Raw genomic sequence first — 19762 nt, forward strand, 5'->3', positions numbered from 1 at the left:
GGGTCTAGGCCCGAAAAGTCAGCTTTCCTGCTCCTCTGATGCTGCTTGGCCTGCTGTGTTCATCCAGCTCTACACGTTGTTATCTGAATGTTAACAGTTTAACAGTTTTACGTTTAATAGTTTATATCAATAGTTCAGTGAAGAAATTTTTTTTTGAAGGACACACATTTACCAGGAAGTTGTCAAATTCTCTTTAATGTATTTTTTTTTGATCTTTTAACATGTATTTTTGCTTTTGTTTGGCAGTTTGGGCCAAAAGACTTTTATTGATTAAGCTGAGAAGTGACAAATGATATCCAGAATGAACCAGACATAGTAAGAACTGCCGATACTGGAGTCAGAGATAACACAGTGTGGAGTTGGAGGAACACAGGAGGCCAGGCAGCATCAGAGGAGCAGGAAAGCTGATGTCAGAAAGGCTCTGAAGAAGGGTGCCAACCCGAAACGTCAGCTTTCTTGCTCCTCTGATGCTGCCTGGCCTGCTGTGTTCCTCCAGCTCCACACTGTGTTATCAGGAATGAACCATTAGCTTTTGCACACTTTTTGCACTAGTTGACCACACACAGATAGTGTACATTGTGGGACTGATTTAAATTAAAGCAATGTATCACAGCCCCTAACTTTAAAAGAGCAACCCTACTGTTCCAGTGCATCTTTTCCCTAAATTCCCAAAAATCCATTCAAATAATATCTCAGTAAAATTGTTCATTTGTGTACAATTTTTTCATTCCTGTTTTAATGTATCGTACTCCGCCAATTTAGAACCTTAACTTTGAAAGGGTTCAGAAAAGATTCACAAGGACATTGCCGGGGTTGGAGAGTTTGAGCTATAGGGAGAGGCTGAATAGACTGGGGCTATTTTCCCTGGGGCTTATAGAGGTTTATAAAATCATGAGGGGTATGGATAGAATAAGTAGTCAAGGTCTTTTCGTGGGGGTCTGGGAGTCCAGAACTACAGGACATAGGATTAAGGTGAGAGGGGAAAGATTTAAAACGGACCTAAGGGGCAACTTTTTCATGCAGAGGGTGGTGCGTGTGTGGAATGAGCTGCCAGAGGAAGTGGTGGAGGCTTGTTACAACATTTAAAAGGCATCTGGATGGGTATGTGAATAGGAAGGGTTTAGAGGGATATGGGCCAAATGCTGATAAATGGGACTAGATTAATTTAGGATAATTTGTTTGGCATGGACGAGTTGGACCGAAGGATCTGTTTCCATGCTGTACATCTCTATGACTCTAATTATCTTCAGTTGTGACTGTGGCAATCATTCACACCATTTCAGCCACATACATTAATCAGAAAACTTTACACGTTCTCAGGGAATACAGGTAAATATAGTTTACAAATCTGCATTTGCTCAGCAATTCACAAGTCGTCTTTTAATAACTGGGTCAGAAATCACCAACAACTCTTGGAAAAAAGTGTACAATTGTCTTTTAGTCTGGCTATTTTAATAGTAAACACACAAAAAGCTTAAAAGTTCATATAAATGCTCTGTATGGACATCAGTTTTGAGGTCATATAATAAAGTGTCTGTTTCTTGTTTGGAACTTGCTAATCAGAAATGAAATTAACAATGTGTGGCAAGTGGCTAATGTATTGGACAACACTATGCCAGCCAAGCTATGAAAGAAATTGGTTGCATAAAATATTTTTTATTTCCTTAAACTTAGGCTACAGGATGTGTTGAAACGTTCAAAGAACAGGTGACTAATAACAGCCTTAAAAAAATGACAGCATCTGACAGACCACTCAGAGCACTACAGGTAATAGTAATATTTCCTATTTATTTATTACATCAAAAACACCTAATCCTTGAAGAAAATATTTATTCCTATTATTAGTTATTTTAATCGGGAAAATAATGTCCAATCATTGATAAATCCTTTAAACCCAATTTACCAGATGTTACTCGACTGAGGCTAAAGCTTAGATGCTGTCTTCTGAGTGTGCACATGCAAAGTTAAAAATAGAGAACATGAAACAAATTGGGCCTGATTTTAACTCTGTTTGGTTGAATGGTTTTGAGTATGTTAGAATTGAGTCCATTGTCAGTCAGGCTTTAAATGGAAATTTTCCAGCGCAGGCTGTGTCAGCCATAAGAATGTAGTTAAAAGTTATTTTGTTTAAGTCTACCAAGATAAAATACACTGATTAATAAAAGCAAAACCTGGTATTTTACATTAACAACCGAAAACAAATTGTGCTGATTGGATTATGTGAATCCAATTACGTCCATGAATCTGTATGTTCAGTTGTCATCTAAGAAATAAAGAAACAAGATAATTGCATTGATTCTTTTCACACTAAATCCATTTTCAGCATGATTGGAGAGGTGCATGTGAGGGTATAGGCAAAGGACTGAAATAATCCAGTTTAGATCATTGGGTGGTGGTACTGTTACACCTGTAGGTCAAATTTTGTCTGATACCATTCCTCTGAAGTACTTTGAGACATTTTACTAAACTAAAGGTGCCAGATAAATTGTGGTGCTAGTTGTGGTACTATTTAGTTAAATATTGCCAAATGGTTGCACTTCTGAATGGAAGACAGTCAGACACCTTGCAAGTGTGGCCAGCACAGCTGCATGTGAGATTGACTAAGATAAGACTTCAATTTATATCAAGTACAAAGAATAGTCCTTAAATTAAAATCCTGTATTATGCAATAGGTCAGGATAGAAAAATGTCTTACTTTCCACCTAGTTCATCTATTCCTCCTCTTCAGAGGTGGTCTACTTGTAGTTAGTTATAATTCCTGACATATCAAAAGCCTTGGTATCTTCAACCTGTGACCATCTTTTGATACTGGTCCATATTCTGCCTTTCCTCCTCTCCTAACTTTTGATGTAAATGTGAAAGGGTTTATATTGGATTGGGCACATACACATTTCTCCCAAATTGATTTTATATTGGTGGATTATTATGATTAATATTTTTGGTATGATTGTTTTAGTGTTGAGATTTCTGTTACTTCAACGGATCTTTCACATAAAAAAAATTGTAATGGACAAGGATTAATGTTAGCAACAGTTTGTATTTATGTAGTGACTTTAGTGAAATACCCAAAAGTACTTTGCAGCACTGCAATCAAAAAAAATTTGGCACTGAGGAACGAAGGAAACATTAAGGTAGACAGCCATAAGTTTGGTTAAATAGGTAGAATTTAAGTGGCGTCTTCAAGGAGGAGAGCTGGAGAGGCAGGAGATTTTAGAAAGGTAATTTCACATCTTGGCACTGTTATAAACTGTGAAGTGATTAAAATCACACATGCATGATAAACCAGAATTGGAGGAAGACATAGATCTTGGGGTACTGAAGGAGACAACAGAAATGTGCCCACTGAAACAAAAAAGAAGTAAATAATTATAAGAGCAGAGTGGAGAAATTTGAAAACAAGGATAAAATTTGTTTAACATTGAGCAACCAGAGAACTAGGAACCCAGTTAGTCAACATGACGTTGATAGGTGACTAGCAGGTTATTCCAAGCTAGGGAATTCAATTTGTTCTCATTTAATGTTCAAATTCACACATTACAACAAGGGAATCTGTATATCTTGGCTGATTGTCGTTTTTCTCTCTTTCTTCTTTTTTGGTTCAGGGACACTGAAATCAGTTATAAAATGATCAGGTGCCCCAAGTCTGATCAACAACTAAGTAAAGTCTTTGAATCAAGTTTCAGTCCCACTGATTTTCATGCCAGACAATTACATAGTCACTAACTTGGTATCAAGAAAATTTCTTACGATTTTCATGTGTTTTTAAAATTTGGAATAGTTGCAGTTTTATTTTGCGGTTTGATAAACTTTAACATATTTAGAGAAAGTATTCTTACTATCAGATAATTATGGTTGTATTTCATAACCTTCTGAAAAGGGTTTGACACATCTCTGCAGGCAGCTGAGTTTAGAGGGTACCAGGTGAAGGGCTCTGCATCCAGTGACACAGTAGTCAGGGTCTCTCAGGAAGAGTTAGAATTTGAAGAACACTTTGACCCTTTTCATCAAGTTCCAGGGAGCCTCATTGCAGATTCCAGTTTTGTATCACCACCTTTAACAAGGAATTCAGCGCTGGCTGGATTGTTCCAGGTAAAGTTAACATTAAAATGAATGAATTTTTGAAATACAGCGTCGTTCAGAAAAACATACATATTTGCATAAATTAGTGCACTGCGCAGTTTTGATAAGACGTCAGATTCAGCAATTGTTGCATCAAGTTTCCACGGTAAGAGAACAAATTTCAGTTTTGCTGAGGAGAACATGGTTGTTTGAGGTGATTATGATCAAGGTTTCTTTTCCTTTACCTAATATTCCACTCTTATTAAATATCTAAATGGATGAAAATACCTACATCTTTGTTAAATTCTTCCTCTCCTTGAATTCAGTGTTTTGATGAATATTTTTTCTCTCCCTGGTGCCGTTGAAGCACATTTTAGTGTCAAACATTGCTGGGCAGCTGAGTTCATGTGGTTCACCATGTGGATACCATTGAACTTCCACAATGTTAAATTAATTTGAGATAAACAAAATCATTGCAAACATATTAGAGACTGGAGCTATTAATCGTATTGAGCCTGAAACTCCCAGTTCAACAAAAGGAAGGGAATCCCAATATTACATTAGAGGAAGTGTATTATACCTGTTGTTTAGTATTACCTTATAGTGGATAAGTAGTTAAATTACACAGGGAAGATGTTGATGGGTCATTTTTGAAGGATTATTTCTGAAACTGAGACCCAGCTGTCCGGCTGAATAAATATTTTCTGATAAATATGAACTATATCTGAATGTCCTGTACCATTTATTTTGACTGAATAAATTACTTGTTATATAATCTTTACTTAAGTAAAAATAACCAATATTTGTGTTTTAGATTACATAACTTCAATTAACTAAATCTGTGCACATATATCTGAAACTGAATTCAAAAACATTTTTCACCACATTCTATTGCTGTTTGCTGTTAGAAAACACTTTTCTAAAGTAAATTCGATTCAATGTTAATTAGTGTCTATAATCGAAAATAGATTACAAAAAGGGTATTCAATTGAGTTCAAACCTTTTGGATTTTGTTTCTGACAAGGTAAACTCTCCAATGCAACAGGTGCCTTCAGGTGATTCAGTTGTGCCTGATGCACTCAGATGTCCCAGAGGTAATCTGCATAGTAACCTGAGTGAACTTGAGTTTTCAGTGCCAACCCACCAACCAAGTACCAGTGGTGAGTTTTTGTTGTCAAAAGGAAGTAAATGAAGAATAAAAGGCTGAAGTGGAATAATTCTTAAAAATATGTCTAATCTATAATCAAATACAGGAATATTATGGCATATTATAGCCATCAGCAAACAAAAACGTGTCATCTGTACTAATACCCAATTGCTTCCAAAATGTATTAATTGCATTATACAATTAAATACTATAATTGTCACTTAACTCATTCATTGGGATTGAATGCAGTGTGATTTGATGAGTAGGTGGGTGCGAGTTAGAGGTCCCACTGCCTTCCTACTTCCCTCTGACCAAGTCCAGAGGGAGAAGGCTGCTGGCAGCGAATCTGCCCTTAACTGTTTAACGAACAGCAATAGGAAGTCACTATTCAGAGAAGTCACTCAGTAAACCCTGTTGTGTTCATCTAAGGCCTTTGTTTGCAGCAAGGCGTGGGGCTATGATTGGTGATCAAACAAATATCAGGTGAAATAAAAAATTCTGGAGAATGGCACACTTTTAAGGTAAGGAGCAAGAGGTTTGGAAGTGATTTCTGGGAAATTGATAGAGAGGCAGGTGATAGAAAGTAGGGATAATGGGTAGCGTAGTAAATTGGCAAAGTGTGACCAATGGTTTCCCACAAGAATCTGTGTTGGGGCCTCAATTATTCACATTATTTATTAACGACTTAGATAATAGCATGGAAAGTTACAGATCCAAATTTGCTGATGACACAAAGTTAGGCAGCATTGTAGATGATAGCATAAAATTACAAAGTGATATTGCTAAGACTAAGTGAATAGGGAAAACCGTGGCAGATAGATTTCAGCATTAGCAAGTTATTTATTTTGGACCGAGAAAGGATAGACTAGTATACTTTCTAGCTGGTATGAAGTTAAATACAGTGCATATCCAGAAGAGACTTGGATCCAGGTGCATAGATCTTTAAGTGCCACAAACAGATACAGAAAATAATCAAGAAAGCTAATGGAATGCTGGCCTTTATATCTAGAGGACTAGAATACAAGGATGCAGAAGTTATGCTGCACTTAGACTCCACTTAGATTCCTGTGAGAAGATATGGGCACCACACGTTAGGAAGGATATATTAGGCTGGGAGGGAGTACAATAAGAATGATACCTTGATTTTAGGAGTTGAGATTATGAGGAGAGATTTTACAAATTAGACCTGTTTTCTCTTGAATTTAGAAGGTTAAGGGGTGATCTGATCGAAGTCTTCAAAATATTAGCATGAAAAGACAGGGTAGATAAAGATAAACTAAGGGGTATCGTCTGAGATTTAGGACCAGACTATTCAGGAGAGTTGTTAGGAAGCACTTCTACACACAAAGAGTGGTCGATGTTTGGAACTTTCTTCCACAAACAGCAATGGATGCTAGATCAGTTGTTAATTTTAAATCCGAGGTAGATTTTTTTAAGCAAAGATATTAAGGGATATGGGTCAAAGACAGGTATATGGAGTTAGGCTGCAAATTAGTCATGATCTCATTGAATGGTGGAACAGACAGAAGGGGCTGAATGGCCTACTCCTGTTCCTACGTTCCAGTGATTTTAGGAAGAAATATTTTCACACAGGGTGGTGGTGGGTGTCTGGAACTCATTACCTAAAAGAGTGATGGAGGCAGGAACCAACCTCAAGATATTTAAGAAGTATTTAAATAAGCACTTGAAACATCATAATGTTCAAGGCTACAGGCTAAGTGCTGGAACATGGGATTAGAATAGACAGATGCATGGTGACTGACAAGTACACGATGAGCTGAAGAACCTCTTTCTGAGATGTAAAATCTTTGTGATTGTAACCCAGCAAGTCTGGCAACACCTAAGGAGAGGAAAGCAGGATTAATGTTTCGGGTCTGAAATGACTCTTCTTCAGTCTCTGTTTGAAATGTTCTGCCTCCGCAGATATTGCCAGACCTTTAAGGTTCTTGCAAAGATTTGTACCCCGGTTGTGGATGAGATTGTTGGCTTGCTCGCCGAGCTGACTGGCTATCATACAGACGTTTCGTCACCATGCTAGATAACAACATCAGTGCGGCCTCCGATGAAGCGATATTGTTCTACTCCACTTGGTATTTACATGATCCAGTCTGTTAAATTGGGTTGTGTCATTTCCGGTCTGTTCTGCATGCGTTTGTATATGGGGTCTAATTCCACATGTTTGTTGATGCATTATGGGTTGAAAACCAGGTCTCTAGGAATTGTTGTGTGTGTCTGTGGTTGGCTTGAGCTAGGATGGTCATGTTGTCCCAGTTAAATTGATGGCCTTTGTTGTCTGAGTGCACTGAGATGAGGAAAAGTTCGTCGTGTTGTTTTGCTGCTAGCTGGTCTTCGTTTATCCTGATGGCTAGTTTCCTTCCGGTCTAGCCGATGTAATGTTTGTTGCAGTTATTGCAAGGTATTTTGTAAACTACCTTGGTCTTGCATGTCATGCGTATGGGGTCTTTGGTCCTTGTAAATATTTGTCACAGAGAGGCTGTGGTGCTACCATGATACCTAGTGGTTGTAGGAGTCTCGTTGTCAGTTCTGATATATTCTTGATATAGGGTAGTGTGGCCAACGTATTGGGGCGTACTGTGTCCTCTTGGCATTGTCTATCTAGTAGGCACCTGTGGATGAATTTGTTGGGTTATCTGTTGTTAGCAAAGACCTTGAATAGGTGCTCTTCCTCCTTCCAGCACAGTTCTGGCGTATTGCAGTGAGTTGTGGCCCATTTGAATAATGTCCTAACCCAGTTTTGTTTGTGGACATTGGGTTGATTGCTGTGGAAATTGAGGATTTCATCAGTGTGAGTTGCCTTCCTATGTACTGTGGTTTGGAACTCTCCATTGGTCAGTCATTCTATCCTGATGTCCAGAAACGGAAGTTGATTGTTGGCATCCTCTTCTCGAGTAAATTTGATCCTGCTGAAAATGTTGCTGATGAAATGGTGTGTCTCCTCACTTGGTGCGTTGAATGATGACAAATGTGTCGTCCACATATCAGATCCACACTTTGGCTGAATGAGGGGGAGGGCAGTGTGTTCCAGTCTTTGTGTGACTATCTCTGCAATAAGTCCTGAGATGGGTGACCCCATAGGTGTGCCATTGATTTGTTTGTATATTTGTCCGTTAAAGATGATGTGTGCGGTGAGGCATAGGTCCACTAGTCTGAGTATGTTGTCCATGTTGATGGAGTTGTTTGGAGTAGACATTCCTGCCGCATCCAGTAATTTGGCAAGTGTTTCTTTGGCTAGTGATATGTCAATGGATGTGAATAGTGCTGTGATGTCAAAGATACCATAATCTCGTCGTTGTTAATTTTAATGTTCATGAGGTTGTTAAGGAATTACTGGGTTGAGTGGATGGACTGAGGTGATCCGCCGACCAGGTGTTTCAGTCTCTGTTGTAGGTCTTTGGCCAGTACGTATGTAGGTGTGCCTGGTAGGGAGACAATGGGTCTGAGGGTGCTGTCTGGTTTGTGTACTTTGGGTAATCCGTAGAAGCGGGGGGTGTTCGAACCTTCTGATTTCGTTTTCGTGTAGTCTGTCTTGGTTATTTGGCCTGCACTTTTCAGCGTTTCAGCGTTTGGGTGATCCTATTTGCTCGCTGTGGTGTTGGGTCTATCTCCACCTGTTGGTAAGTGTGTGTATCTGCATGCAGTGCCTGTGCTTTCTCAAAGTACTCTGGTTTGTTTGTAATGACGGTCAAGCGTCCTTTGTCTGCTGGTAGGATTATGATGTTCCTGTCTTTCTTGAATCCTTCATTCATTCCTCTGGTTCAGTGTCGGGATTATAGTTGGTCAGATGGCTTGTTGTATTTCATCCTTGAGTCCATTTACTTTTTGGTGTAGCTTCCAGAGCAGCCATGAAGTATGTTCTGTTTGCATCTCTGTGGTTATAGTTTAGTCTGTGTATTGCCAGACTTTGAGTATTTCCAGGGAGGAGGGGTGCGTCTTAGTATTAAAGTGAATTCAGACAGCATTGTGGGAAATAATTTAGAGTGAGATGGGCATTTATAGCCAGACTGAGGAGATCCTAAGGAAGCGCCTGGCTTGGCCAGAACAGGGGTGAGGAAAGCCAAAAAGTTGAGTGTGTAATGTCTATCCTAGTGTCAAACATTGCCCATGAGTGCCTTGTACTTACTGTTAGAGATGAGAGTCAAAGTGGTAGAGGAGAAAGGTTTAAAGACATGGTTGAGGTAAATATTCAGATGATGATACCCTCTTGTACTTGGTGAGTGATGTTCACAACCTGTGTTGATGTAATTATTTCCTGCACAGAACCATATCTTCATATTCTTGTTTTTCACAGTAAGTGGAAGGCCAAACAATTTTGTGAATGATGGAGTATCAAGAATCCAATCAAATTTCAGACTAAGAACTCCACTTGTTACCATGCCAAAAACAGAGAAATGCATCAACCAGTGTCTTGCCACAAGTTCCTTTGAAGGTCTTTCAGGTGTAATTGAACCAGATCAGCATATCCAGTGCTCAACTATTTACTTAAAGAACAGACGACAAGATTTACATGACTATTCAGAAAGTACTGTCAGGCCTGAGTCTCTGAGCAGGAACTGTGAAACTTCTGTTGATAATGCTGATGTTTGCATCCAAGAACTTGCAAACCCAATCAACCTTCAAGGAACTTTACAGACTAGGGCTAGCAAATGGCAAAAATATGAAATCACAATATCTCCAAACAGTAGCAGCTGTAGTACACAAAATTGTACCTCAGGTGCAGAAGGAATGTCTGACAGGGCAGCATTTGAGGAAGAGGAAGAGAGAACACCTGCAATTCAGGAAAATGTAAATGATTCCTTTTCCGTAGAGCTGATCAAAGACAGACTGATCAAACAGCATGAAAATATTTTAAGAGTAAATGAAACATGCTCTTTGCCAATCGTCAGTTCTACTCATTACCAACACAATGTACTGAGCAACACAAATCATAATAGGAAATTGTCAGAGGCAAGTGACTAGTTTCAAATTAACTCTGTATCTTAACTTCTTGAATACAATGTAATTTTTTTTTGTATTTACTGTCTTAAATATGCAGTGATAAAGTTTTACGTAAAGTTATAAGATGAGATGATAAGAAGGACACTTAAGCATGTCAGCAATAAAACAGACACTGATTTGGATCTGACTGTTAAGTTCTGTATTCTTTGTTGCAGGATACCTCACTGTCAGAGCTGTGCTTTCCCAGAGCTGATGTTTCACAAGGAACAAAGGTTCTTAAGAGACAGATAATCATCCCAGCTACCTTCCTCAGTCCTATCCATTACCGACAGGTCTTCACAGCAGCAATAACAGGTATTAATAGTAATTTTTGTGAATGCTAAAGACATAAAGTGACATGGGAATACGGTGGGAAATTAGAATTAAGATAGGAGATCAGACATCATCTTGAATATTGGAGCAGGATCCAGGTTTCTATTGGTGCTTCTATTTCTTATTTTCTCACGTCATTTGAAAAGCTTTGAAGTTGGCATGGAAGCTCATCCAAATCTGCTAGTTAGTTGTAGACAAGTTCTGTCTTTTTGTTTACAAGTCCTGTGATTGTAAATCAATTGTTGGTAATCCTGAATAATATTCAGTATAACTTAATTTAAGTGATCTCCAGTTTGGAGTCTCTTTCTCCGATTTTGGGGAAATATGGAACTGAGCCTCACTGACCTTGATCAATACTGAGTTAGCTGCTGTTGGGTGGAATGGAAGTTGGCTGTGCATTTCACTTCAGAAATCCAGAGCTAGAAGCTAAAACAAGAACGATCGGCACTTTCAGGGCTGATTGCGATTCAATACCTCTTGCTGGAATTTGGTGCAAACAGGGTTAGGCTTGCTTGCAGTAACCTCTGTGAGCTGGATTTAGACGACCTGATGGGAGGGTCTTTCCCTCCGATTGGAGAGTTGGTGAGAACTCCTGTCAGTTCCATGGGGTATTAAGTGCCCTCCTGCAGATCTTTCACAAGATTCATTACCTCGTGACAGAAGTTCCTCCTGCTGAAAGTTGCTGGACAGTTAGAGCTGAGCAGCTCTCCATTGCCATTAGCCATCACCTGGGAGTGGTGACAGCTGCAAGCAATCCAGGATCACCGACAGGCCCCAGGCCAAAGCTGAGTATGTGGGCAGGATGGAAAGTGTAGGGAGGCATCACTCGGAAGGGATGGATTGGAGGCGTGGGCAATGGGTTTGCTTTCAGCTGCCCCCTCTTTCCCAATGTTGAGTCGCTCAGTCGATCGAGATACACCTCCAGGCCTATGAGGCTCCAACATTGAATGGCCTGTCAGCACTTATTGTCCAGGCACAGATGTGGAGTTACTAGAAAGCCACACCCTGACAGCAGCCCTGTATTTAACTTGAGTAACTGACTTCCAGAAAGGATGGAAAGGGGTTAAAATGAAATAAAAGGGGGTGGCAATGGTCTAGTGGTATTATCACTGGACTAGCAATGCAGAGACCCCAGTAATGTCCTGGGAACCTAAGTTCAAATTGCACCGTGGCGGAAGGTGGAATTTTAATTCAGTTAAAAATCTGAAATTCAAAGTTAAAACTCCTCTGGTTTACTAATGTGCTTTACGGAGGTGAATCTAACATTACCCGTTTTAGCTACATCTGAGTTAAGACCTACAGCAGCATTGTTAACTCTTAACTACCCTCTGAAATGGTGTAGCAAGCTACTCGGTTTTATCAAAGCCACTTAAAATGTCTCAAAAAAATTAAACCAAACAGACCACGCTGCATTATCTAAGGCATTGGAAATTATGACAACAAGCTCACTCCTATTGACCCCAAAGAGTCTTCTTTGCTGACAACGTGAAAATTGGACCTCACAGACTCCTCAATCAACACACACTGATGTAGTTAAACACACAGAATTGAATGTTACAGGCAATGGATTAGATTATCTGATGCCCAGATAGCCCCTTCTACAGTATAGATTGGATTGCTTATTGAGACTCCACAGAATACCTTAAGTAGTATCTTCATTCAGGTGTTCAACAAGGTTCCTCATTGTAGACTGGTTAGAGGGTGACCTAGCTATTTGGATACAGAACTGGCTCGAAGAGAGGAGACAGAGGGTGGTGGTGGAGGGTTGCTTTTCAGACTGGAGGCCCGTGACCAGTGGTGTGCTGCAAGGATTGGTGCTGGGTCCACTGCTTTTTGTCATTTATATAAATGATTTGGAAGTGAACGTAGGAGGTACGGTTAGTCAGTTTGCAGATGACACCAAAGTTGGTAATGTAGATGACAGCAAGGAAACTTACCTCAGAGTACAACGGGATTTTGATCAAATGGGCCAGTGGGCCGAGGAGTGGCAGATGGAGTTTAATTCAGATAAATGTGAGGTGCTGTATTTTGGAAAGGCAAATCAGGGCAGGACTTACACAGTTAATGGTAAGGCCCTGGGGAGTGTTGCTCAACAAAGAGACCTTGAAATGCAGGTTCATAGCTCCTTGAAATTGGAGTTACAGGTACATAGAATACTGAAGAAAGCTTTTGGTAGCTTGCCTATATTGGTAAGTGCCTTGATTATAGGAGCTGGGAGGTCATGTTGCAACTGTACAGGACGTTGGTTAGGTCACTGTTGGAATACTGCATTCACTTCTGGTCTCCCTGCTATAGGAAGGATGTCGTGAAACTTGAAAGGATTCAGAAAAGATTTACAGGGATGTTGCCAGTGTTGGAGGTTTTGAGCTTTATGGTTAGGCTGAATAGACTGGGGTTATTTTCACTGGAGCGTTGGAGGCTGAGGGCCAACCTTATGAGGTTTATAAAATCATGAGGGGCATGAATAGGGTGAATAGACAAAGTCTTTTCCCCAGGGTAGGGGAGTCCAAAACTAGACGGTATAGACTTAAAGTGAGAGGGGAAAGATTTAAAAGGGACCTAAGGGGCAACATTTTCACGCAGAAGGTGGTGCGTGTATGGAATGAGCTGCCAGAAGATGTGGTGGAGGCTGGTACAATTACAAAATTTAAAAGGCATATGGATGGGTATTTGAATAGGAAGAGTTTAGAGGGATATGGGCCAAATGCTGGCAAACAGGACTAGATTTATTTAGGATATCTGGTTGGCATAGGTGGGTTGGACTGAAGGGTCCATTTCTGTGCTGTATATCTCTATGACTCTGTGACTCTAGTGGACCTTGGAAATTGAAGATTCAAATGGAAATACCCCTGCACATGGGACCCTCCAAAGTCATCCATTTAAATCTGAGAATTCAAAGGGTTACACTGCAGTTAACTTAACAGTTATCTCGTAGAAGTTCGACAATTAAAAACCTACCTGACTCCTGGGTAACTATTAAACTGATCACCGAATTTCACACACAGAACTCCAACTCCACCTCTCCCAGACACCTTACACTCTCCGGACCCTGATTCGACATCCCCCTTCCCACTCGGTTCTAATACCTGACACTACCCCGTCTCTGGTATCCATCCTACATCCCACTTCCGCTCCCAGGACCAATATTCCCTCTATTTTCTTACCAGTTGCATGGGCCTCCAGCTGCAACTTCTCAAAACAGAAGTCAGTGCTGCAATTGGTGTACTCAGTTGGCTGGAAAGTTGGTTTGCAACGCGGAGTAATGCAAACAGTGTGGATTCAACTCCCAGACTGGCTGAGGTTACTATGAAGGATTCTCCTTCTCAACCTCTCTCCTCACCTGATGCATTGTGATCCTCAGATTAAATTATCAGCAGTCGTGTCTCTCTCTCTCTCTCTCTGATGAGGTCTGGTAGAACTGTGGTATCTTTACTTTTCATTTATTTATATTATTTTGTGGAATTAATGTGAAGAATTTTGACTTTGGATAATAAAAAAAACTAAATATGGTCACCTACTATTGTGTCAGATGTATGACTTGTGCTGCTTCTGTTATTTTCAAAACTACACATTTAACACAGAAACTCTTCAGTGTGAAATCAGTACAATGTAACCTGCTTGCCCTGTTTTCAGAGCACCTCAATATTTGGCTCTTTGACCTATCTCAGAAACTTCACAAAGCGTTGTCAAAAGTTGACATATCCAACTACTCTTCAGCAAAAGGAGGAACTGCTGGTAAAGAGCAAAGTTTTGTCCCACTTTGCCAACATCATCAGCCTGCAAAGCTTGTCATGGTTAAAAAGGAAGGTCCAAATAAGGTAATATTTTTAGCATGCTTATAGTTTTTTTGGTATAAATATGTTTGGTAAAATTAAAATAAAACTCCAAACTCCTGCTTGACAAGTGAGAAATTAACCAGAGTTCTCACACTTGATCTTTACCTAGATGGAGAGCATTAAGTGTATATATGTGTTGAAGATGGGAGGGGTTATGTGACTTGTACGTATGTGTGGATGCAAAACAGTCTTTAAAGCCATTGCCATCTGTTGCATGCTTTTCTGATATTCTGCTCCCTTACCTTTAAAAGAACTCCAAATCAGGCATGGTCTACAGCAGTGGACAAATGTAATTTCACCTGTATTGTGTGTCAACCTATCCTCCATCTTCATCCATGTGATTCCTTGTACCTCCCTTTTCCAGACTTAAGACTTATTGTCAAGGTCACAAATAAATAATGTACACACAGGTGAGGTACCAGAGGTCTGCTAATGTCATGTAATTCTCTAGTACGTCACCTGAGTTACCATTCTTCATATCTCAACCTAGATTTATTTGACTGTGGGAAACATCATAGTTGGGCTAAATCAAATCATCTTATAGCTAAGATCATTTATAGTAACCAGGCCTAAGGATTCTAACTGAGCTGTTGCTTCATCTCTTGTCCATAGTCTGTGAATGTTGAGTCCAGTTACAATAAATCTGTCCCTTGGCTGAGATCAACTAACTCAGCACAATGTATTTAAACTTTAGGTGTTCCTGATCTTTATGTAGTTATATCACTATCTCAGTGTTGCACTCTCTCCCTGAGATATTGGCAGGGTGTTGTTGTTATCATTTAAACGTGCTGTTTTCAACATTTTTTTTCTTTTAAAATGGTGGAAAGATTACACAAAATGATTAAAGTTGATACAATAAGCACTAAGTATTGTATTTTAATGTAATTTATTTAGAAAAATAGTGTAAAAGATTTACATAGGATCTCTGGCAATCATAATCCACTTTAATATTACAAACAGAAATATGTAGCATTGCTGTAATTCAGGCAGAAAAGCAACTGTTCAGATATTTTCTTTTTTCCAATGTTATTCTGCAATTTGCATTTCTTTTTTTCTTGTAGGGTCGTTTATTCTATACTTGTGATGCCTCAAAAGCTAACCAGTGTAAGTTTTTCAAGTGGTTAGATGACATACAAACCACTAATTTGGAGCAAAAAGTGGAGCCCCAGTCTAAGTTAACGCTATCTGATGCCAAGAGTTTAGGTGCCTTCATCAGAAGTCAGTACATATCTCTGTACAGTGAATGTGTGCTTCATATAAGGTATGCTGGTTTCTGTCTGTGTTTGCTGATAGTGAAACATTTTTTTATCATTTTTCTTGTAGTTGCATTGAATTCAATTATATTTATTGTTCAGTAACAGGAATAAAATGTAATCACTTTTGAAATGCAAAGTTATTTTACAGGAAAATTAAGTGCTGTGCATAAGTGACTTTTTTGTACTGCTCATCTATTCTGGAAAGTAATTACATCAACCATTTTGGATACTTTTTAAGCATTCGTTGTATATAAGCTTTACTGGGTAGATCAGCATTTATTGCCTGTCCATAGTGGCCCAGAGGCAACCATGTTGTTTGGATCTGGTGTCACATGTATGCCAGTTCTGTGCCTACAGTGATTGAAACCCAGGCTCCCAGAACATTAGCCTGGGGTTCTGGATTACTAGTCCAGTGATATTACCACTACACCATTGCCTTCCCAAGATGCATAGATGTTACTGTTTGCAGGTATCGTGTTTTATGTTAATGTTACTGGAAAAAAGTAGAACCATTCAAAATTAATCAGAGTTAAGGGTTGTAGGTGACTGGACAAAGAATCCAAACATCATTAGAGAGCTAGAAGTTTTTAATAGCAATGGAGGAATATGATGTAGTAACTGTAACGGAAGTGTGATTTATGATTAGACACAATTGTGAACTTATTATTCTTGGCCATCACATTGTCTACAAAGGAGAAAGGTGGTGGAGTGGCAACATTAGTAAAGTATTCTATCTTAGTACTAGAATATAACGATGTACTGGGCTTGTGGAGAAAATCCTTATGGATATAATTGAAGGAGGGAAATAATATGTCTAATTTTAAAATACAGAATATTGAATACTGCAGTAAAGCTTGGTTGTGGGGAATGGGATGCAATGGTTTTAGGGCTGAATTTGCAAACAATTCAGAGAAATATGAAAGAATAACAAGGTAATATTAAATAATTTAAATTATCCTGAATTAAATGGGAATAAAGATAATGCATGTAGTCAATGTGAGATAGCAATTTCTACATCATACTCAGGACATGTTCCAAATCTTTTGGTTAAAGAGAACTGTTGCTAGATTTTGGTTGAAGTAAATGAAGTAGGACAAGTATGTGATGTGGGAAAAGGAGAAGGGTTGAGAAATAATCACTTCAACAAAACCAGGCTCGATATGGAAATAGAAAAGGATGATGAAGAGTCAAGCATGAGGAGGTGGGACTGAATAATAAGAAAGTTTGAAAAACAAGAGAAGATCTAGCTTGAATTTATTGGGTTGAGAAATTAGCAAGCAAGGATTCCAGTTTAATTGGTACCCCTGTAATTTACTATACACAAACAGGGCAGCTGCAAATTCCTAGGCTATGGCCGAATATATTCATGGCCTCCGAGTTATCAGAGAGCTTGCACAAACAAGATAGGGGTTTTTCTGTCTAAAATGAAATTCCAGGAGTTCTTCGCTTTGCTATTGATGCAGAAGGCCTGTCTTATGCAATTTCAGGTGACTTTTTAAAAATGGCCTTGGTTTATGCATACAGCTGTTTAAAATATGCAGATTCTAGTGGCTAGGTTGCGCAGTTCCAGCAAGGTAATGCAATGAGAAATGGGATGTGCATAGTCCATTCATTGCCATGCCTGCCCTTTCAGCACGTTGAATCAAGCATTGGCCAGCTAATTAACCTCATAGGAGGAATTTGTAGGGAGATGCTGTGTCTTATTGGATGTCTTGGTGGGATGAACCAGAAGTTAGTACTGATCATTAATTTAATGCCCCCCTTCCGTCTCATTCTCGCTTGCTGTTGTGTCAGCCTACAAAAGCTGTATGGAGGAAGTCTGCAGTCTGTTAATTGCTGTCACTTTCAGCAGCAAACTCTTCTGCTATATGCAGCCATGGTTCCAATTGCATGTATTTTCATCTGCCTTTGTGCCAATTCAGATGTCTCGAATTCACTCCCATGACTTACCCTGTGTAACTAGTGAAGAATGGAGTGGGAAACAAAAAATAGCAATTGGTTGGCTTGAACTAGCTTGGTCATTATTTTTCACAAAAGCCTGGTTGAGCTTCAATTTCCTTTCTGTATTGTCAGAGACTGCAGATCCAGTGTTAGCACGGCATATGTTTATGTAAGTACAGTGACAGGAGGAGTTGGCCCGCCTGATATGTGACTGTAAAACCCAGCCATAGGACCCTGATTGTAATTTTGAGCTGCAAAAGGACAGATAAATCCCAACATACCTTGTACCTATTTGTACCAGGCAGTGAGGGACTATTTGCTATTATTGGAGAACAGTTCCAGGGTTTGTTTTTGGAAAAGCGCAGAAATGCTATTCCTGAATCTAGGCAAACTCTGCAGCCAGTCTGTTCTTCTCTCACTCTGAGATTGGCTAGCAGCTGCCTTTTTCTCTCTAGCTGATTGTCTGTCTATATCGCAGCCTGCTTAGATCTGTTATAGAGTCATAGAGTCATACAGCATGGAAACTGACCCTTTTGTCCAACCAGTCCATGCTTTACATAATTCCAAACTAAACTAGTCCCATCTGCCTGCTCCTGGCCCATATCTCTCCAAACCTTTCCAATTCATGTACTTACCCAAATAAATCTTTTAAATGTTGTAATTGTACCCGCATCCATCACTTCCTCAGGCAGTTCATTCCACACGTGAACCACGCTCTGTGCAAAAGATTTGCCTCTCTTGTGTCTTCTTTAAATCTCTCTCCTCTCACCTTAAAAATGTATCCCCTAGTCTTCAACTCCCCCATCCTAGTGAAAAGACAATTACCATTAACTCTATGTATACCTCCTTACCTCTCATTATTTTATAAACTTCTGTCTGCTTGCCTCTCAACCTCCTACACTGCTGTGAAAAAAGTCTCAGCCTATCCAGCCTTTCTTTATAACTCAAAACTTCCATACCCGGCAACATCCTGGTAAGTCTCTTCTGAACCCTCTCCAGCTTGCTAATATCCTTGTAAAATTCTTTCATAAGAACAAGCTTTTCTGCAGAGTTCAGTTATTTTGCTTTATGCCATTTTCTGTTTTCCAGTACCATGTGACATAATGTAACAGGTCGACTTCATCAACCACATTTTCAATGCTGTTGATGGCTTCAGTCAAACAGAGTTTACCAATAATGGGTCATTAAACTGACAGATGAAATGGCACTGTGTGATGAATGATATCCATTCACCAGAAAACCTTTCACTTTTTTTTAACTTTTAAAATCATTAAAGTATTGTTGAGCTATCTGTATTTTTTGGTACATAGTGTTGTGAAATGTTTCAATATGTACTACTGGATTGCTTCTTTTTTTTAAATGAACTAGAATTTTCTTTTTGTTTAGTCTATTTTCCCCTTATTTTGAAAGTTGATTCTGTTGGATATGTTTTCACTTATTTAAAATGACCTGATTTTTGTGTCAATTGTTCGCAGGAAAACATCTGCTTTTCAAAGAAAGAAGTTCTATCGTGGCAAGGTGAAAGAAATGATAAATATAGAAGGGGATTTGGAAAGTTGCTGTAAAACTAAACTGTACCTTGGCTTAAGCAGGAAAGAGAACTCATCAGTTTACAATAAAGGTATGTTTAAAATGTTCTAATTTAGAGAACTCGCAGTTGAGGCTGAACCAAATAATGAGAGTACAATTTGTTCTTGTGTTAACTAGTTAACTTCAGTTATGTAATATATTTCACTCTATTTATTGTTTAGAAACCTGTTGCATATTTACATATATTGATACATAATTTTAGATATGTATCAAATATGATTGGAATATATACCAGTGGAAATTATGTTAGGAGGTATAGAACCATAGTATTTTACAGTACAGAACGAGGCTATTTGATCCATTGTATCTCTACCGGCTCCCAAAAGAGCTACCCAGCTAGTTCCATTCTCCAACCCTATCTCCATAGCCCACTAAATTCATCACTTTCAAATATATATATCCAACTCTATTTTGAAGCCTCATACAGAATCTGCCTCCACCACTCTCTCAGGCATTGGATTCCAAATCCTAACATATCTCTGAGTAAAGAGGTTCCTCATCTCACTCCTAGGTTTCTTGCTGACAGTCTTGGAATTGTGACCACTAGTTACTACGTAACAACTCAAGGAAACAAAGTATCCTTTTTCACCCTGCCAAAATTTTTC

At 39.1% G+C, this 19762-nt stretch overlaps 1 protein-coding gene across 1 annotated transcript in view; it reads left to right on the forward strand.

Moving 5' to 3' along the window:
* Positions 1–19762, forward strand: part of LOC109936240 (protein ZGRF1) — a 446880-nt gene that overhangs the window by 2246 nt on the left and 424872 nt on the right. The window contains exons 2-8 of the mRNA XM_048601379.1: positions 1675–1767; positions 5084–5219; positions 9516–10171; positions 10378–10516; positions 14168–14352; positions 15432–15631; positions 19043–19188. Of these exons, the coding sequence (XP_048457336.1) occupies positions 1732–1767; positions 5084–5219; positions 9516–10171; positions 10378–10516; positions 14168–14352; positions 15432–15631; positions 19043–19188 (1498 nt within the window). The 5' untranslated portion in view covers positions 1675–1731. The remainder of the gene's footprint in view (positions 1–1674; positions 1768–5083; positions 5220–9515; positions 10172–10377; positions 10517–14167; positions 14353–15431; positions 15632–19042; positions 19189–19762) is intronic.

Source organism: Rhincodon typus, chromosome 1 (assembly GCF_021869965.1).
Source record: "Rhincodon typus isolate 14 chromosome 1, sRhiTyp1.1, whole genome shotgun sequence".
NCBI classification, from domain to species: Eukaryota; Metazoa; Chordata; class Chondrichthyes; order Orectolobiformes; family Rhincodontidae; genus Rhincodon; species Rhincodon typus.